The following is a 20030-nucleotide window of genomic DNA, read 5'->3' as shown; positions in this document are numbered from 1 at the left end:
GCATAGATCGTCAGCAGAACTTGAACGTCTTGATACCGGGTATGGCATAATTTGTGTTTTACTACATGCACGTCATGACTTTTCATTAATTGTCGATTGTTTTGTCAACGTATGTACAAGTTCAGCCATGTAGGTAAAATACCCCATTTTACACAGTCTCAACACTTTGCAAAGTAAAATTTTAATAAAGTAAAATATTGGGTTATATTGGGTGTAGGCTTGCAGGCCATGCTTTTAGAAATAGGCTAGACATAGGCTTGCAAGCATGCTTTTAGACAGTCTTCCACTTCCTGGGTCACCTGGAGGGTCCCTATCCTTAACTGGCTTCTTTCCTGTCAATAACCAATCAGTTGTCTGCCATTCAGCCAATAACATTACCCAGAAGCCACTACCTGGGTGACCTAAGGAAGTAAAGCTGAAACAAATTTCCTGAACAGAGTGCAGTGCCAGATGTTTTAAAATAGAAATATATATTTGCTGTAACATGTCTTTCTTTCAAAACTGCACATTGTAAGAGATAGTGATGGAGCTGTGAAATGATGCAGGTATTCTTGTTTAACACCCTGTGTCTCTGTACAGGGTCTTTTAAACAGCTTTGTTTTGACAGGAGTTCGACCCTGAAGAGTTCTATCACTTGTTGGAAGCTGCAGAGGGTCACGCGAAGGACGGTCAGGGAATCAAGACTGACATCCCCCGCTACATCATCAGCCAGCTGGGGCTCACCAAGGACACCCTGGAGGGTGAGAACAGCTCACGAAATGATAGAATAAATCTTACCCAGTGTGCACTGCCTTTCACTGTAGAGGTTTCAAATAGGCAGTTTTGACAAAAGTTACAGCAAACCTGTATTTTCATTGTAGTGTACAAATAATTTTTTAAATCCACTTTTCTCTCTCAACAGACATGGTTCTGTTGGAACAATACGACTCTGCCAATACTCTCATACCAGATACAGATGAGTCTTTAGATGTAAGTCACTGTGTGTCTCCACTTATAGATATACCTATAGATATAACACGCAAGACATTAGCACTAAGTATCTGCTTGTAATCTACTTACATTTTTTTAATTCATGCTGCCCTTCACATTTTGAATAAAAATATAGTTTTTATCAGATGTAAATGATGATCATTAGTGATGTTCGTTTTATTTTATTGAACTATAAAGTATAGGGTGCTCTATTGTATAGCCTGATTTTTCACCCCAGTTTGTCTCATACAGTACCCTGTACAATATTCTGTATATTTTATACAAAGCCGTCAATCTGGAATACCTTTGTAATAGCCAGTCCACATTGGTGAGATACTATTAAAATGAAGATCCTCCTTATTTCACCCCCATTCGTTTTCTTCTGTGAGCCACAGTGCGTTACAGTTCCTGACATTACATTTCAGCACAGTCGGGCCTCCTCCACTCCGTCACGAAGAAAACCGAGAGAGAGCGACTTTGACACCCTCAAACTGATCAGCAACGGGGCCTATGGGTGAGTGAGAGGCTGGCAGCTCCATATACAGCTAGCTAGCCAGTGCCCTTGGAGTTAAAGTGACAGACACTCAGCAACAATTGCTTACTGCACTTTCAATCCTTAAGATGAATATCTGTTGTATTAAACCTGTGGTGTCAGAGTGCAATAGTGCTTTGGCAAATATCTGAATATTACAAAGGAACACTGCTTCAAAAATTGCCATGGTTGTGTTTTCACATTTCATATTAATGTAGTTCAGAATTGCCTATCTGAAAAATATTTTAAACATCGCGTGTGAAAATAAATTGGATATGACGCGCTTGACAAGAGCTGAATAAATGGACTGCTAAGAGTTAAAGGAATGGGCTACAAAAATTAAACGTAGAGCTAAAAGAACAAGGAGCTTAAAATAAAAACAAAGGTCTGGGAATGGGCAGTGAAAAAGTAATGTTTATGTTTAGATTTCAAACATACAACAAACATATTTATTTTAAAACTACGTCACTGACTGTGTCCAGTTAGGACTTATATACCATTGCTGTGCTGTGTGTTATTTTAACATACACACATTACTGTGAATGCTCACAACCTTTACCTGTTGTGTACAAAACAAAGCCAGGTGGAAATCAAAATATGTCAAACAAAATGCTGGTAATATGATCCGTAAGTTATCGATGGAACAGTTTTATAGAATACAGTGTGTAACTCACTGAATTCAATACACAATACAGTTTTATGAATAAGGCTCAAAGTCCCTCAGTGCATTGAAACAAATACGTGTTCCACAAACACAAAGGTTTGGGGCTCACCTTCACATGTAAACGTTGTATGATTAGCAAGCTCACGCCGTCTCATTTAATTTTTTAGCCTATTAATTAAAAAATTAAATTTTCAAAATTAAAAAAAAAAAAAGAAAACCAAGATATTGTCAGAACTTTCTATACTGTATTCTGCAGTTAAGATCACGCAGTGTTTGTTAGCAAGCATTAAAAAAAACCCAAAAAGACACACACATACAGTTGCATCATTTATATGAAAAAAAAAACTCCTCTCTCTGGCTCTGGAAATAAACAGTGCTCTAGTTATATCAATAAGCAAAAACCCCAGTGCTTTATCTTATTTAAATACTCCCCTAATCTTAAATTCTTTCCCATGACTTTCTTACATCTCCATGGCAGATTGGAGCAGGTAAAGCTAAGGAAACTGTTTCTTGTTTTTCTATAGAGCAGCGGTGTATAAGAACAGTGTTTTGTTTTTGCGACATACAAAGTATGGGTTAAATCAGAAGGTAAAGTGTAAATTGCAAGAAACCGCTTTGTGAATGAAAGCTGTGAAATTATAGCTAGAAGCTAATCTTCGGGTCCCGACGGAATCCTTTGGAGCACATTCTGTGCGTGGGCGCAGCTGTTCTACAGCCCTGGTAGTTATCACGGCATTGCTGGCAGAATGGGAATTTGCCTCTTCAACAAGAGTTTTTTTTTTTCTGTCATTTTGACTGGCTATCCTAATATTTCCACATTTTAAAATATTTTTGTGGTGTTTTAGTTTTTAGAATTGTCCAGTAGCATTATTTGAATGGCACTGAATCAACTGGGCTAGCTGTGGCAGTACTGTAGGTTTCCCATGAAATCCAGTCCTGTTCAGGTAGTCATGGTAGTTTTTTTTTATTCAAACTAATGTAGCTCCCGATATCGCAAAAAAAAAGCTTGTTGGCAAAATAAGTCATTCAAATTGGGATAGCACCAAACTAGTCAGATAGAAAAGTGACGGTCGACTAGCCACTCGTCACGTCATTGTGAAGCATACAGTTACAGGTGGCTTGAAATTCTGTTGCGGTTGCAATACATTAACATTTATAAATAGTTAAAACAATTTCCAAGCAGTTGTAAAATATAGTGCATAATCAGTGTTAGGAAACAGTATCAAATAGAGCAGCAAGCACGATCAAATAGAGCAGCAAGCACAATCAAATGCGGGATCGACTATTTTTTCCTCAACAATTCTACTCTGTCTGATTTTAGGAGTCGTTCTACCCCATCATTCAAACAAATATGTCTTCAATCTAGACTCTCAAATGTTTATTCCATAAATGAGAAACTATTCAGAAACTACAGAGGCGAACTGTACTGCTCACTGTTGAGCTCACCACAGCAAAGGCTGTGGGCAGTCATGGTGAATCTGTTAGAGGTGTTGGATCCATTCTTTTTGTGTTTTAATGATTTATGAAGCTTCTGTTCTTGTTGTCTGTCATTGGCATGTGTTCCAGAGGCTGACATGTCTTTTATGTTCAGCACCATGTAGAGCACAGCTGTACTTTGCCAGTATGTAGGTCATTGCAATATGAACCACTCCGAATGATTGCAGACATCATAAAGGGACAATCGTGGAAAATTAATGTGAAGATACTCCATGCCAATCCACGTTCCAGTATGCTGTGTGCTAGCCTGTACTTCATACATAGGGGTTCATGGTTCTAGTCTTCCTTTTTTGGTAAGGAATTCAGCTGTTTTAATTTGGGTTTAAAGACACTTTTCCTATGCACTGTAAAACTATGGCCAAATGTTTTGCATCACCCTATAGAATTAACTGCTTCATAAAGTCAAGTGAAACCTGCTGAAAATAATGTTAACATTGAACTACATATCACTGTAGTTTTCCATGTACTTAATTGACAAATTTAGAAATGTGACATTTTGAAATCTAACATTAAATACTGTGCTATTATGGCTTCCTGTAGACACTTGCAGTATAATGTTATAGTTTCATTACATGATGATAAATTAAAATTGAGCTTTTTTTTATTGTTTATACTACAAGTCTAGGTGATGCTAAACTTCTCTGCATATTGTAAAACTTTTATCAGTCATTCTGCAAATCTGAAGGTAACTTGCACAACAATGAAAAAATAACTCAAATATTATTTTGCCAATAAACATAGTTTGTACACTAGTCTGGAAAAAGTATGGAAAAATGCCAAACTGATTTCCAAGTCTTAAATGCTTGAAAAACCATGTTTCCGTATGAAAGTCTTGAAAAAGTCTGGAATTGTATTAGTGTCACGGGAGAATGAAAATAATTTTGTGATTATTGTAATAATAATTGATCTTGAAAGCGGGTCAGCAGCTCAAGCGGCACCTGTCCAGGCAGTGTACTAGTAGCAGCTGTATTGCTTGTGACCAGTTCCTGCTAGGATTGCCCCAAGTAACACCCCTGACAACTTCCTGACAACTCAAGCAATCCTATCCAGTCAGCGCACTGGTATATGTCACATGACTCTTTCAGCTCTAGTGAAACGAACGGTAAAATGGATACTACAACAGCCAAAATATATACAATTATATTGAAGGCTATGATTTTTTTAAACAAAGTTACAGACTGGAATTACAAGCTATGGTACTCTCCTCACCAAGAGTCACATTTTGTTATCTTGTTACCTTTATTAAATCGGTAACTTTTTTTCCCAACCCAGGAAAAAAAAAATTGTTATTATTACTGACTCAGATTTAAAAAAAAAAAAAAAACGCATTCTGTAGCCCCTATGGTGTGTATCAACGTAGCATGTAACATTGCTTTTTTCATTTTTTTTATTGTGATTAATAATAATATTAATAGTTTAGCTAATCCTTTTATCCAAGATGACTTCCTTAACTTACTCCAGCAGCTTATATTGTTCGTTTTGGATTGTCCTTTTACTATAGCGAACAAAAGGCTTTGGACCCAAACAGGATTGTTATTGAAAGGGTGTACTGTATTTAGTATTTGACTTATATGCTTAATTCACGACACTTGCACATTTTAATATATAAGGCGTGCACGTTTGTTATTTCAGTTTTGTTATTTTTCACCTCCCATAGTGTTCAACATTTAAGAGGGTATAAGGAAGTTTAACAGAGGGTATAAGGAAGTTTGGATCAGAATCCAATATCATCCCATACAAAAAAGTAATATACTGCAAGTATACTTGTGCCAAAATTGTCTGGTTTTAGTATACTGTGGCATGCACAGGGAAGGGCAGTAGCAGGGCTGTTAGGTGTTGTAATCCCACACAGAGACATAAGCCCGGTCCTTGCAAAGGAGCCGGCTCCTATGTACAGCGGTATCAGTGCTATGCTTTAGTGCTAGAGGACCTGGGTTCGCGCCTGCCCTCCGCCTGTGTGTGGATTGCCTCTCCCTGTGTGATGTGCCTGTCTGCGTTAACTGACATTGCTACAATACTACTGATACCAGTACATTATCCTATTTTGGAACAAGTTGACTTGCAATATGCAACTTTTTAAATTATTTTTGTAAGTAATGCAATGTAAGATTCTCGATCAAAAAGCTTTAATGCTCTTCGGCTGCCCAGCTATGTCTAACTATTGAAAAACTAGTAGAAACAAGCTAAAACACAAGTCTGGGAAAAACAAATGGAAGTCTGGAAAAAGTATGGAATTTTGATGTTGAAAAAGTGTGTGAACCCTGTGTAAATGAAAAAAGTCCTTCTGTGTCTGTTGTTTGCATGATAGAGAGTCTGTTTGTTTAATAATGAACCAGAATGCCATTGTCAGTATACGATTGCAGAGCAATTCGAACAGATTGCTGGGGTACACTAGTCCTGCACTCAATACAATACAAACAGATCTCTGGAGTACACTAGCCCTGCACGCAGTTCTTGGTTTCAGATCTCTCCTCAATTAATTGTATTTAAATGATAAGAAACCAGGAGCAATATGTTAAATATACTACTCTTCTATTAGTGAACAACTCCTTTTAGTAAACCTACAGTCAAGACTTCATGTAGTTTTAGCAAGGGTCTGATTACTTAAATTCCTGGCACTTCATTTCAAGAACATACCTAAACGAGGGGAGGACTGGCTGCAAGGCTGCTGTGAGTGTGTATGGGGTGTTCCTGATATGCTGTTGATTTGAGCAGGGCGGTGTACCTGGTGAGACACAGAGACACTCGGCAGCGCTTTGCAATGAAGAAGATCAACCGTCAGAACCTGATCCTGAGGAACCAGATACAGCAGGTGTTTGTGGAGCGAGACATCCTGACCTTCGCGGAGAACCCCTTCGTGGTCAGCATGTTCTGCTCCTTCGAGACGCGGCGCCACCTCTGTTTGGTCATGGAGTATGTGGAAGGTAAGCCACTCTGGGCTGAGCAGCAGATCGATGGAGGTTGTGATGAGGTTGTGTAAATGCCCAGTGAAAATCACCCAGGCTAATCCCAGACCCAGAACCCCCTGCAGTGTTTACAAGAAACTCATGACTTTACTTTTGCAGTATCCAGTGTTGTCCATATTGCAACAGTTTTGTTTCATCATATTCCAGATTACAGGAATTGTACAAGTAATTGTAGCGAAGGCCGGAACTCGTATGTAAATAAATAAATGCATATATAAATAGTTTGTCAGACTCTCTGCTCCCAAACACTATTTTTCACTTTTTTTTTTTTCTCCATGTGGTACTCCAATCTAATGTATGAGCAATTTTTTTTCAGTGGGCTCATTCAGTTGATATTTCCTGTAATAACCAGCTGCTACCTCTCTCTCTCTCTCTGTGCCACATCAGTGTTGTGTCATAACTTTATTTTTTATATTGGGAAAGGGAGTTTGTGTTTCAGTATCTTGTTTTATTGTTTTTCAAAAAGTAATATTTGTCTAGAAATACATAGAGTACTAATACAACATCAGTGTGATCCAAAACGTAGTTGTTTTTAATAACTAGTTGGTTTTAATCGCATATGAGAGGCTCCATTCCCCTTCCACATGCCCCTGTTCCCTCTGATTTCAATGCTTGTGTCCCTATTTAGGTGGCGATTGTGCAAACCTGCTGAAGAACATGGGCCCACTCCCAGTAGACATGGCCAGGATGTACTTTGCTGAGACCGTGCTGGCGTTGGAGTACCTTCACAACTATGGAATTGTGCACAGAGATCTCAAACCTGACAAGTAAGAGCGAGGAGAGTGGAGGGATGGGCACCACTCTAGAGAGCTGCTGGGGAGAGTGGAAGGACGCGCAACCCTGTAAAGACCCGCTGGGGAGAGTGGAGGGATGGGCACCACTCTAGAGAGCCGCTGGGGAGAGTGGAGGGATAGGTACCACTCTAGAGAGCCGCTAATCCTGCTGAAATGAAATAGCCAGACATTCTTTCAGTTGTTTAGTGTGTCAGAATGTGTGGCTCAAATGGAGATGCCATACATTTAATGGTCCTGATGGACTACTTGTATGTCTAAGATCAATATTTTGCTTCTGGTCTTGTATCATGATACTTCCCTCTACTACGATATGCAATACACAGAACGCAACACACAGAACGTAACTGTATAACCTTGTAAAACTTGTGCTTCCCTTTGTGTAACTTCCTCATCTCTAAATGACGCTCAGTTTGACCATTTCTTTGTGTTCTCCAGTTTGTTGATTACATCGATGGGACACATCAAACTCACTGACTTTGGGCTCTCGAAAATTGGCCTTATGAACATGACAACCAATCTGTATGAAGGACACATCGAGAAGGACACCAGGGAGTTTATTGACAAGCAGGTAAGCGGCTGCTGGGTTTAGCACTGTTACCTTTTCATTATGCAATCATTCTGAATGCTGCTTATTGACATTACTCAAATATTGTTCTTTCTTTTGCCAAGTCTGTGATTAGGTGCTCTAACTATGAGTTCAGGAGCTTTGAATTCACTATGTAGGCTAGCCAAAGTGTCTTTATATTAGTAATCACAGCAATGTATTACCATCAAAAGAAAATGAAACTTAATCCAAACTAGCTTATTACTAGATGGTGGTGGCTCTTAATTTTATAGGACACTTTGACTGATCTAGCCTATGTTACATACGTTGGTGGACAAAATTCCCAGCCTTGAAACAGTGACTAGGGGTGGTACATGTATTTCCCCTTTTATTTCACAGAGACGCTTTACTTTCTAAATAGCTTGGTGTCCCTGAATAGCGAATCATCTCCTCAAAAATAAATGCCAAGTAAGCAAAGGATTGTACTGATTAAGCCATCTCTCAAGTTCAGTGGTACCCCAAAATGTGATCCATTTTTAGGAATGTAGAAAGACTTATCCCACTTAGACCCCTTGGATAGAAGTAGAAAATATTTGTGGTATCACTGATTGTTCATGAATTCTTTCACATGCTGGGTCCCATTGCACTTGTGAGATGGCTTGATCATTAAAATCCTTTGCATACTTTTAAAGAGGAGTCGATTAGCTGTTTAGAGATACGAATATATCTCTTGAGTAAGAGGTCTGAGTGGGATAAAATGGGCATGCTTTCTGTTTCAAGGCAGGTTGCCTGTGTTGCAGTGAGAGCGTGACTGGTTTCTCAGTGTGACGGCAGGTTGCCTGTGTTGCAGTGAGAGCGTGACTGGTTTCTCAGTGTGACGGCCTGTGTTGCAGTGAGAGCGTGGCTGGTTTCTCAGTGTGATGGCAGGTTGCCTGTGTTGCAGTGAGAGCATGGCTAGTTTCTCAGTGTGATGGCAGGTTGCCTGTGTTGCAGTGAGAGCGTGGCTGGTTTCTCAGTGTGATGGCAGGTTGCTTGTGCTGCAGTGAGAACGTGGCTGGTTTCTCAGTGTGATGGCAGGTTGTTTGTGCTGCAGTGAGAACGTAGCTGGTTTCTCAGTGTGACGGCAGGTTGTTTGTGCTGCAGTGAGAACGTAGCTGGTTTCTCAGTGTGACGGCCTGTGTTGCAGTGAGAGCGTGGCTGGTTCCTCAGGGTGACGCCTGTGTTGCAGTGAGAGCGTGGCTGGTTTCTCAGTGTGATGGCCTGTGTTGCAGTGAGAGCGTGGCTGGTTTCTCAGTGTGATGGCAGGTTGCCTGTGTTGCAGTGAGAGCGTGGCTGGTTCCTCAGGGTGACGGCCTGTGTTGCAGTGAGAGCGTGGCTGGTTTCTCAGTGTGATGGCAGGTTGCCTGTGTTGCAGTGAGAGCATGGCTGGTTTCTCAGTGTGATGGCAGGTTGCCTGTGTTGCAGTGAGAGCGTGGCTGGTTTCTCAGTGTGATGGCAGGTTGCTTGTGCTGCAGTGAGAACGTAGCTGGTTTCTCAGTGTGACGGCCTGTGTTGCAGTGAGAGCGTGGCTGGTTCCTCAGGGTGACGGCCTGTGTTGCAGTGAGAGCGTGGCTGGTTTCTCAGTGTGATGGCAGGTTGCCTGTGTTGCAGTGAGAGCGTGGCTGGTTTCTCAGTGTGATGGCAGGTTGCCTGTGTTGCAGTGATAGCGTGGCTGGTTTCTCAGTGTGACGGCAGGTTCCCTGTGTGTATGGCAGGTGTGTGGCACTCCGGAGTACATCGCCCCTGAGGTGATCCTGCGGCAAGGCTATGGGAAGCCGGTGGACTGGTGGGCGATGGGCATCATCCTGTATGAGTTCCTGGTGGGCTGTGTGCCTTTCTTCGGAGACACACCAGAGCAGCTGTTTGGGCAAGTCGTCAGTGGTAAGGATTGCTTTATTTCAAAAAATTAATTAAATAATACGATCAATGATTCTTCATGTTATTGTGAAAACAACACAGGTAAATGTACATGTATCTGTGTTATTTATAAATTAATGTATTATCTTAATTTAATATCCTTGGTTCCTAAATGTGATTTGAGTACTTGTTTATTCAGGTTACCCATGTCTGATGTACAAACTTCATGTCTCTGTATAAAGGAATATCTCCTCTGTGTGCGAGACCGGATAATCGTTTACATTTTCTCCATGCTGTTGTAGGCACGTTTATAAAGCAAGTCCTTTCCACGATGTCCCGTATTTGATTTTTCAGTTTGTAATTTTTTTTATTCATATATGAAAATAAATTTAAACTGCCTTTGGACCCACCTGTTAGAAAATGTTGTTACATGTTTCAGATAAAATAGGTTTTGCTACAGATGCAAAATCAAGGCAGGCAGACAGGAAGGCAGCAGTGGAGGTGAATGTTTAATACAGTTTGTAGTTACAGCTGTGAGATCAGCAATACATAAATGACAGGGATGGCTGAGTGGTGACTTTAGGCCAGAAGCAGGAACAAAAACAAATGCAGTACTGCAGGGCAAAAGATTTATTTAAATAACAAAAATAAAATAAATATTTAAACACAAAACACACTGCTCACAGAGCAAAAATAAGAGTCAAACAAAAGCAAATCTTGCACACAAAAAGCATATAGGTCAGGCTGGGCAATCTCCTTCACTGTTGCTATATTTTAATTTTACATTTGCTTTTAAACTCGTTTTTCTCCTCGCTCACTCTCTCTCATTCTCTCCTTCGAACACACACCCCGAACTGAGAGCGCTGCAGGTTTATATACCGTGGCCGAGGGGTTTAACTAGCTAGTAATTATTCTATTACTCCTCGGCCACAATCTGTACATGTTTATTAATTACACATGACTGCCGGCTAGTGTAACAACGCACTAACCGACAGGCACACGTTACCACAAGGTTTTTAAATACTGCTGGCAGAGAATGGACTGCCAACCTCGCCTCTGCCAGTACATATTTAAACGAAAACAATAACTAAAACATACAGCTTTGCTCTCATATTTATAAATACTTATATATAAATAAATAAATATTTTTTAATAATAATAATACAAACAATAAATTGCACAGGGACAGAGGGGTTGTGAGGCGAGAGTGTATTAATGGAATGTCCAGACAGTAATTTATGTGTACAGAAATAAATTGATTTATTATTTTCTATACACACTCAAAAAATAAATAAATTACAAAAGAAAACAAAACTGCGTGAGGGAGGGAGGGAGGGAGTGCTGGAGTAAAAATCCAAAAACAGGTAGTGAAACTCATCCTTATTCGTCTTCCCGGCGTACCCGGACATAAACAAAAAAAAGACAAAAGAAATATTAGTAAAAGTTTTCAAAAAACCCGCTACTCAATTTTTGCCTCTCCCTCCGCCCTATACTCTGCCTATTTTCCTTCGGACCAACCCCGAACACAGAAGTACGTTCCCTTTAGTATGCAGCGTCCCACATCTGTAGTCAGTGGAACACCAATCCCCAACTGACAAGTGTCCTTATCATTCACTTGACTCCAATGGCTGGAATTTATATACTCGTACTTCCGCCCCTCATCAAGGTGTCGCCCCTCATAAAGATGACTTTTGTCATGGTCACGAGATCTTGGTAAGGGAAGTCCCGAGTTGGTTTGATGCCTTCTACTGTCGGGAGGCTGAATCACAGACCGAAACCCCTTTGACTCATCACATATCCCACCCTCAGAGTGGAGCCGAAGGAACACTCGGAAACCCCTAACTCTTCCTTTTTCCCTCCCTCCCGGGAAAAAAATCAGCATTTTGATGTAACTTACCCGCACTATGCCTTATTTGAAAGGTGAAGGGTTGGAGCGAAAGGTACCACCACGTAATCCTAGCGTTTGAATCCTTCATCGTGTCTAACCATTTTAAAGAAGCGTGATCTGTGATGAGTACAAAAGGTCGTCCCAGAAGATAGTATTTTAAAGACCGTCCATTTTACTGCCAGACATTCTTTCTCCACTACCGAATACCTCTGTTCTCTGGACAGTAACTTCCGACTGATGTATAGTATCGGGTGTTCTATACCATCTCTCTCCTGGGACAGAACCGCCCCCAGACCAGTCTGCGATGCATCTGTCTGCAGGACGAACTCGCGGCTGAAATCCGGGCTTATTAATGCTGGGGCTTGACTCGAATTAGTTTTAATAGATTCAAAGGCCGTCTGACACTCTGCACTCCACTTAATTTTATTTGGAGCGTTCTTTTTAGTGAGATCAGTGAGGGGGTCGCTATAGTGGAAAAGTGTGGAATAAAGAGGCGGTAATAACCAGCCAACCCTAACAGTGATCTCACCTGGGTTTTCGTGGTAGGTACCGGTGAATCCAACAAAGCCTGGACTTTTGAAACCAACGGTTTCACTCTACCCTTACCCATTATGAAACCTAAATATTTAGTTTCTTCTTTTCCAATAGCGCACCTTGCCCCACCCTCCTCAGAGACTGTAAGAGGGCTTCTAATCTAGTCAAATGTTCTCTCCAGGAAGAACTATAAATGACTACATCGATATACGCAGCTGCATACTCTCGATGAGGTTGTAAAACCCTGTCCATTAGTCTCTGAAAAGTAGCAGGCGCTCCATGAATGGAATTTGCCAATATCCTTTCGTCAGATCCAGAGTTGAAATAAACCGAGCTCGCCCCAGCTTGTCTAAGAGTTCATCTACTCGAGGCATGGGATATGCATCAAACTTGGAGTTAGCATTTACCCTCCTAAAATCGATCCATAATCGTAGTGACCCAACTGGCTTGTCTATTGGTACTATTGGGCTACACCACTCGCTTCGGGAAGGTTCAATTACCCCAAGTTTCAACATACACTCCACCTCCCTCCGAACAGAATCTCTCCGACTCTCTGGAATGCGATACGGTCTCTGTCTAACTCTTAGACTTGGCAGAGTGATAATAGCATGTTCAATCAAATGCGTTCTTCCAGGCACGTTAGAAAACACATCACCGCATATTCCACTACTATTAATTAGATTGCTTACCTCTTCACGCTGATCAGGAGTTAATTGTTCCCCCATCGGGACCTCAGTTGCTAACTCTGGCTCAATTGAGGGTCCAAAGTCCTCTCCCTCCTGTGCAGGAAATATAAAATGGATTCCCGTTCTTTCCATGTTTTCAGGAGATTAACTTGATAAATTTGACTTTCTTTCCGACGCCCAGGCTGTCGGATCTCATAATTGACTTTACCAATTGTTCGAATAACATGAAAGGGACCCTGCTTTAGCAAACAACTTAGATTCTGGTGAGGGCAGCAATAACAACACTTTGTCTCCTAGTCGAAAATTCCTAATTCTTGCATGTTTATTGTAGCTTTGTTGCTGCTTCTGCTGTGCCGCTCTGAGATTCATGTGCCAATCGACTGACTAATTCTAAGCGATCGCGTAACTGCAACACATATTTTACTACATTTTTAGACTCCTTTGACTGTTCTTCCCAGCCTTCTCTTATGAGATCCAAGATACCCCGCGGCTGCCGACCGTACAAGAAGAGCTCAAACGGGGAAAACCCCGTTGAGGATTGTGGTACCTCGTGAACTGCAAAGAGCAAGTAGGGAAGCAGTTTAGCCCAATTGCGTTTTTCTTGATCTACAAAGCGGTGCAACATATTTTTCAAAGTCTGATTAAATCGATCAACAAGCCCATCCGTTTGAGGATGAAAAACTGAGGTTCTAATTGAACGGATTTTCAATAATTTATATAGTTGCTGAATACAGTCTGACATAAAATTAGTGCCCTGATCAGTGAGAATTTCTTTCGGGATTCCCACCCTAGAGAATATTTTTACCAATTCATTTGCTACAGCTACTGCATTCATAGAGCGTGAGGGAACAGCTTCTGGATATCTCGTTGCGTAGTCCGCTACTACCAAAATATACCGATATCCTGACTCTGCTCTCTCCAGAGGGCCTACTAAATCTACACCAATCCTTTTAAACGGTACCCCAATAATTGGCAGTGGAACCAGAGGTGTGGGTGAACTGACTTAGGGGCAGCTAATTGACATTCAGGACACTCCGATACATACTTCCGCACAAGACCATAAACCCCAGGCCAAAAAAACCGGTCCGGAATTCGTTCCTGAGTCTTTTCAGTTCCTAAATGACCTGAAAATGGAATGTCATGCACCAATCTCATGACTTCTGACTGAAAAGGCCTAGGAACCAATAACTGTTTTACGAGCTGTCCCGTCCCGGGAGCCTGGGTTATTCTATATAATAAGTGCCCAGATACAGAAAAATACAGAAATACCACTGGTTGTCCTTCCTGCATATCCTTCCCCTCAATATATCTAACCTGTTTCCAAGCATATTGTAACGTGGGATAATTTTGTTGTTCATATCCCAAATCAATATCTCGGTCCCAATGGTTAGGTACACCAAGAGGAGTGTCTTTTATTGCATGACCTTCCACCTCAGTAACCTCGCAGCCCCGGTTACACTGAATACCTACTCCCTTTCCCTGCCGTTTAAGCAATTGGTTTACTTTTGCGTCAGACCCCTCCCCTTGTCGTCTTAGAGTTCCCTCATATTTTTCCACTCGACGCTCTCTTCTTGTTTTTCTTCGGCGGATTTTAGGGTTAAACAGTTGGATTGCAACGGAAAAATCTCACCAATTGTTTTCTTCTGTTGCTTTGATTGTCCCCTGGTAGAAACCAAGACCATTTCCCGACCTAAAATACGATAAAAAAACGGCCAGTCTCTTCCCAGGAGAACAGGGTATGGTAAACATTGCGCTACAGCCACTTTAACATAAGTTGAATAATCACCTATAGTAAGTCTAACTTTAGTGGTGGGATAAACCCGAGTTTCTCCATGAATACAGGAGATAGCCACTTTACCCTGTGGCTCCCAGGCTACCCCATCCAAGAGACCTTACTCTTTCCACCAACCTGTACTCTTAACTGATAAGGGCCCTCCTGACATTCCCCAGTGTTCTTACCTGTTACTGCTGACCAAGATCTTTTCGCCAGGTCCACCTCCATTACTGGACAATTCCTGGCAATATGTCCGGGCTCATTACAGCAGTAATACATTAGGGTCGGAGGCATCAAAGGAGTTGATCTGTCCTGCGAGTCAATGACCGGCAGATTGGGGCTTTTTCTCTCGCCCAGGATGGGGCTAACCTCGGCCTTCATGGTCTGAAGGTCTGGTTACCCCCTCTGGGCTTCATTGGCTGGTTTGTCCGAGTTAGTTTAGGGGCAGGAGTGGGATCTGAGCCGGCGCCTTCGTTCGCGTCTTCATATGCCTCCAGCAGGAGGATGGCATCCTCGAGAGTGGTAGGTCGATTCCTCTTAATCCATTCTCGATTCCCTGGCGGTAGTATAGACGCGAACTGTTCTATAACTATCTTCTGCACCAGTTCTTGGGGTGTCTGTTCTTCTGGCCGCAGCCACCGGGTGCACTAATCCAAAAGATATTGTCCCACAACCTGGGGCCGCATCCCCTTGGACAGCTGGTATTCCCGAAAACGGCGCCGGTATGTTTCCTCCGTGATCCCGAGGCGTGAGAGAATGGCTTCTTTTACTTTATCGTAATTCCCTGCATCCGTGGCCGTCAGGGCTCAGTAAGCTGTCTGAGCTTCCCTGTCAGGCAGGGTGCCAATTTCATAGCCCAATGTTCCTTAGGCCACTCTGCGACCTCCGCCACTCTCTCAAAAGTAATCAGGAAAGCCTCGGGATCATCTTCCGAGGTCATCTTCTGTAGCTTTGGCTGTGCTGCAAACATCCGGGCGACTGCTATCTCTGATGTTGGTGGAGATATTGATAGTTTCTCCACCAGCTGTCCAAAGAACTGGGCGAGCTGTTCCTGGTGCCGTGTCTCTCTTTCCTCTCGCTTCTCTTCCTGCTCCCTAAACATTGCCAAAACTGTAGCTGGATCCATTTTCACTTCTGACACCATGTGTGAGGTGAGAGTGTATTAATGGAATGTCCAGACAGTAATTTATGTGTACAGAAATAAATAGATTTATTATTATTTTCTATACACACACAAAAAAAAAAACAACAAAAGAAAACAAAACTGCGTGAGGGAGGGAGGGAGGGAGTAAAAATCCAAAAACAGGTAGTGAAACTCATCCTTATTCGTCTTCCCGGCGTACCCGGACATAAACAAAAAAAGACAAAAGAAATATTAGTAAAAGTTTTCAAAAAACCCGCTACTCAATTTTTGTCTCTCCCTCCGCCCTATACTCCGCCTATTTTCCTTCGGACCAACCCCGAGCACAGAAGTACGTTCCCTTTAGTATACAACGTCCCGCATCTGTAGTCAGTGGAACACCAATCCCCAACTGACAAGTGTCCTTATCCTTCACTTGACTCCAATGGCTGGAATTTACATACTCGTACTTCTGCCCCTCACCAAGGTGCCGCCCCTCATAAAGATGACTTTCGTCATGGTCAGAAGATCTTGGTAAGGGAAGTCCCGAGTTGGTTTGATGCCTTCTACTGTCGGGAGGCTGAATCACAGACCGAAACCCCTTTGAGTCATCACAGGGATACTAAAGTAAAGAAATACATTTATGGAAGGGCTTTGCCCCCCTTTTCATGTGCAGGGATCCTCACCCTGTCACAGCCTGGATCAGAGGGAATGTGTCCGTTCGGTACATCTGTATTTGTTTTTTTTTCTTGTTTTTCTTTTTTTTTTATGTGATTACTTTCCTTGTTATTGAAATTACAATGCAATGATCCAGGTGCTTGTATTGATTACAATAACAGTATTAGCAGTACCATTACAGAGAATATCATAATCCATGTAAATATATTTAAAAGAACTAGTTAGTAATTCAAATTTTAAAAAAAGTACAGGTGTTTATTTTTTACCCCGTTCTCAACGATGATAAAACCACAAGCCTGTATTTAACATTCTCTCCGCTGTCTGGTTTCTTCTGGCATTTGTAACTTTAACTGATCAACAATATATTGTTAAACTATCATACATGTTAAACTGATATATTATCGTTAGTGCAACTGCTAAGTACACATTTCTGTTGGTTTTGGTAATTAAAAAAAAAAAATAATAATTTACCTTAATTTCTTAAATCAAAGTTTAATACACGTTTAGTCATTGTAATAGTTGCAAGCCAGACTTCTCAAAACAGAACCACCACTCGATGATTGTAAACATCATAAAAAGGTAAATGGTGTGTGTTTCGAAGCGGTTTGCTGTATCCTGTCTGAACTCTCATATCATGCTTTGTGTCTTGCAGATGACATCATCTGGCCTGAAGGGGATGATGCCCTGCCTCCCGATGCCCAGGATCTCATCACCTGCCTGCTGAGACAGAGCCCCCTGGAGCGCATTGGCACGGGTAAGAGAGAGAGAGAGCGCGCTAATCAGGATAGATTCTCTAAACGGCTTTACAACTCATATTTCCTTTTATAAAGATTGTAATTTCCATATCTGTAATATTTCTATGTTTGTTTTATAATACCCAAATCCTGCAAAAACTTAAATATTTGATACATAACTAAGGAATCAGAATAGAACACGATTCTTGACATGGCTGCAAGCCTTCAGTGTCTATCTGTGAGGTACAAAAAAAAAAATCTGTGCACTTCTAATTGTAGACACGTGTACTGCACTGTCAAAACCTACTGACTGCTTCTCTTTGTGCAGGTGGGACCTTTGAGGTGAAGCAGCACCCCTTTTTCTATGGGCTGGACTGGAATGGGCTTCTCCGTTACAAAGCAGAGTTCATCCCACAGCTGGAGGCTGAGGACGACACCAGTTACTTTGACAGTGAGTGCAGAGAGGCCCATTCACCACTTCCAGGAGGAGCTGTCTGTACTGGATGCTGGCATTCTTCAACCTGAAATGTGGTTTCTTCAAGGTTGTAGCTTACAGAATAATGCAACGTGTCATGCACCTCCATTCATGGGTCTCAAATGAGTAGTTTTGAAAGAAACACATGGCAAACATGTATTTTCATTTTCTAACTTTTTATTTGGTACTCCGACTTGGTTTAGGAAATCTGTTTGCAAGCTTTGGTTTTTAGATAATGTTACACTTCTTTGGCCCCAGCCCTTAAACGCTGCCTTTCCTTTCATTAACCAATCAGCTGCTTTCCCTGTTGACTGACCTGCTTTGCAGCCAGTGACATGATTTGATCCAGAAGACACAGCTGAAGTGAAATGTCTTAGCAAGTGAAACAGTACATACTTTGACAGCAAGGCAAACCTGAGAATGTAATCTAGTGTAGGACCAGAGCGTACGTGTTGGCCATAACTACCCCGCTAGTATGCACCACAGATGGATTTTTTAGAGCATTTTATAGCACTGGGGAATCGTCAAGAATTAAGCAGCAATCTATCTGGTGCAATACAGGTGGATTCCCTGGTGAGTTATAGGGTATCGGTTCTTCAGCTCCCTTCTATCTGCAGGTTAGAAATGAACTGAAGCTGAGCTGCATTCTTTCTCCACAGCGCGGTCTGAACGATATCACCACCTGGACTCGGAAGAGGACAATGAAACCAATGATGAGGAATCCTCTCTGGAAATCAGGCAGTTTTCATCCTGCTCACATCGATTCAGCAAGGTACAGCAACACCGAGTGAGCCCCATACAGGCAGGGGGGCTGGAGGGAACCTTAAAATCGGGATTGCAGGACTCATATTGGGCTTCCATTTAACATCAAGAACACGACGTACAAAGTATGAAAAACGTGTGCACTATTTGAAGGAATAAAGTGAAAAGGGTGTTTTTAGGTATGTTATTATACTAGGACTGAATCAGAATGTAGTTTCCTCTCTGTAATCAGCCCAGTTCTGTAATATTCCCTCTATTGAATCAGAATGCAGTTTCCTGTCTGTGATCAGCCCGGTTCTGTAATATTCCCTGTATTGAGTGGGTATGGATTGATGGCTGTGTTTCAGGTATACAGCAGCTCAGAGTACCTGGCGAACCCTTCCAATCTGAGCTTCTCCTCGATGGAGCGCAGTCACAGTGAGGAGAAGGAGGAAAACAGTGGAGACCAGAGATGCACGCCAGGCAGCTCCAGGCAGAGGTAAGCATACCTTTTCATCTCTGAGCACTGTTGTCTTTTACTCTCTTGATTTAATTGTGTCCTCTTAACTTGAATGATGTTTGAAATCATTCTACGTCGTTCTAATTGCAACTACTAAATCTTCAATGCAAAGGAAGTCGTTCACTCCAGTCCCCGTGTCTCTGTGACCGATGTACAAACAGCTTTAAACCCGTCCTTATGGCCACTATCGTAGCATGCACTTCTGCTGTCAGCTGTCGTCAGCATTTTTACAAAAATAAGTGTTATCCTCCTTAAAGTACTACTGTGGTTTGTAATAGAAGCACTAATGTTCTCTTCAGTGCATCACAAGGACGACTGAATCAGACAGTTCCTGGAGATTTGAATACACACATTTAAAATGCACGCAATTCAGAGACTTGCATTCTGAACATACCATTAAAACTGGTATGTAAGGAGGGAATCGGACACTGATTTATTTGTTCCAACCGCTTATTCAGTGGAAAAATAGATCGCTTCATTGATGCCCAGCCACCGAAATTAGAGCAGTATGGCTCTATATAAACATTTTCATAAATAAAAAAAATGGTGAATGTTCTTAGTTAATTCTTAAGTCAAGATTCTGCCTATAGAAAAAAGCACCGGAATGGTGTTCCGGCTCGAGTACATCACTGGTTATGGCAATGATGATGCTCTCTTTTCTTGTAACGGTAAAGTAAACAGTTCTGTATTTTTACATTTGTATTGTGGGGGAAAGGGGCTAGCGGTAAATTGTGTAAGTTTCAAACTGAAGCCATATTCAGGGTTTATCTATCCAGTAATAAAAAAATACTATTAACTAAAAGGCTCAAAACTGTAGATTGTGCATGTTCCTTGTTAGTAGCTGCCAGTCTGTTTTTCATTCAACAGTTTCCTTCAGTTTTCTTGACAGTTTTTGTAGATTCGGTATTCGGTTCAGTATTCGGCCGAATCTCAAAGTTGGATTCGGTGCATTCCTAATTGCAAACATCAGTAATGTAAGGGGACCCAAAATATTGCCTTACTATTTGGTACACAGCTG

The 20030-nt window shown here is 41.6% G+C and overlaps 1 protein-coding gene across 13 annotated transcripts in view; it reads left to right on the top strand.

Annotated features, from left to right (window-relative positions):
• The window catches only part of LOC121300728 (microtubule-associated serine/threonine-protein kinase 3-like), a 123228-nt gene that overhangs the window by 92220 nt on the left and 10978 nt on the right, over positions 1-20030 (top strand). For all 13 annotated transcript variants that reach the window (XM_041229483.1, XM_041229480.1, XM_041229479.1 and 10 more), the window contains 11 exons: positions 608-740; positions 902-969; positions 1395-1483; positions 6378-6586; positions 7257-7395; positions 7858-7990; positions 9721-9886; positions 17195-17296; positions 17605-17727; positions 18411-18523; positions 18861-18991. In XM_041229483.1, the coding sequence (XP_041085417.1) occupies positions 608-740; positions 902-969; positions 1395-1483; positions 6378-6586; positions 7257-7395; positions 7858-7990; positions 9721-9886; positions 17195-17296; positions 17605-17727; positions 18411-18523; positions 18861-18991 (1406 nt within the window). The remainder of the gene's footprint in view (positions 1-607; positions 741-901; positions 970-1394; positions 1484-6377; positions 6587-7256; positions 7396-7857; positions 7991-9720; positions 9887-17194; positions 17297-17604; positions 17728-18410; positions 18524-18860; positions 18992-20030) is intronic.

This window comes from Polyodon spathula, chromosome 26 (genome assembly GCF_017654505.1).
Source record: "Polyodon spathula isolate WHYD16114869_AA chromosome 26, ASM1765450v1, whole genome shotgun sequence".
Taxonomy (NCBI): domain Eukaryota; kingdom Metazoa; phylum Chordata; class Actinopteri; order Acipenseriformes; family Polyodontidae; genus Polyodon; species Polyodon spathula.
The sequence above is the reverse complement of the archived record's forward strand: the minus strand, read 5'-3'. Positions and strand labels throughout refer to the sequence as shown.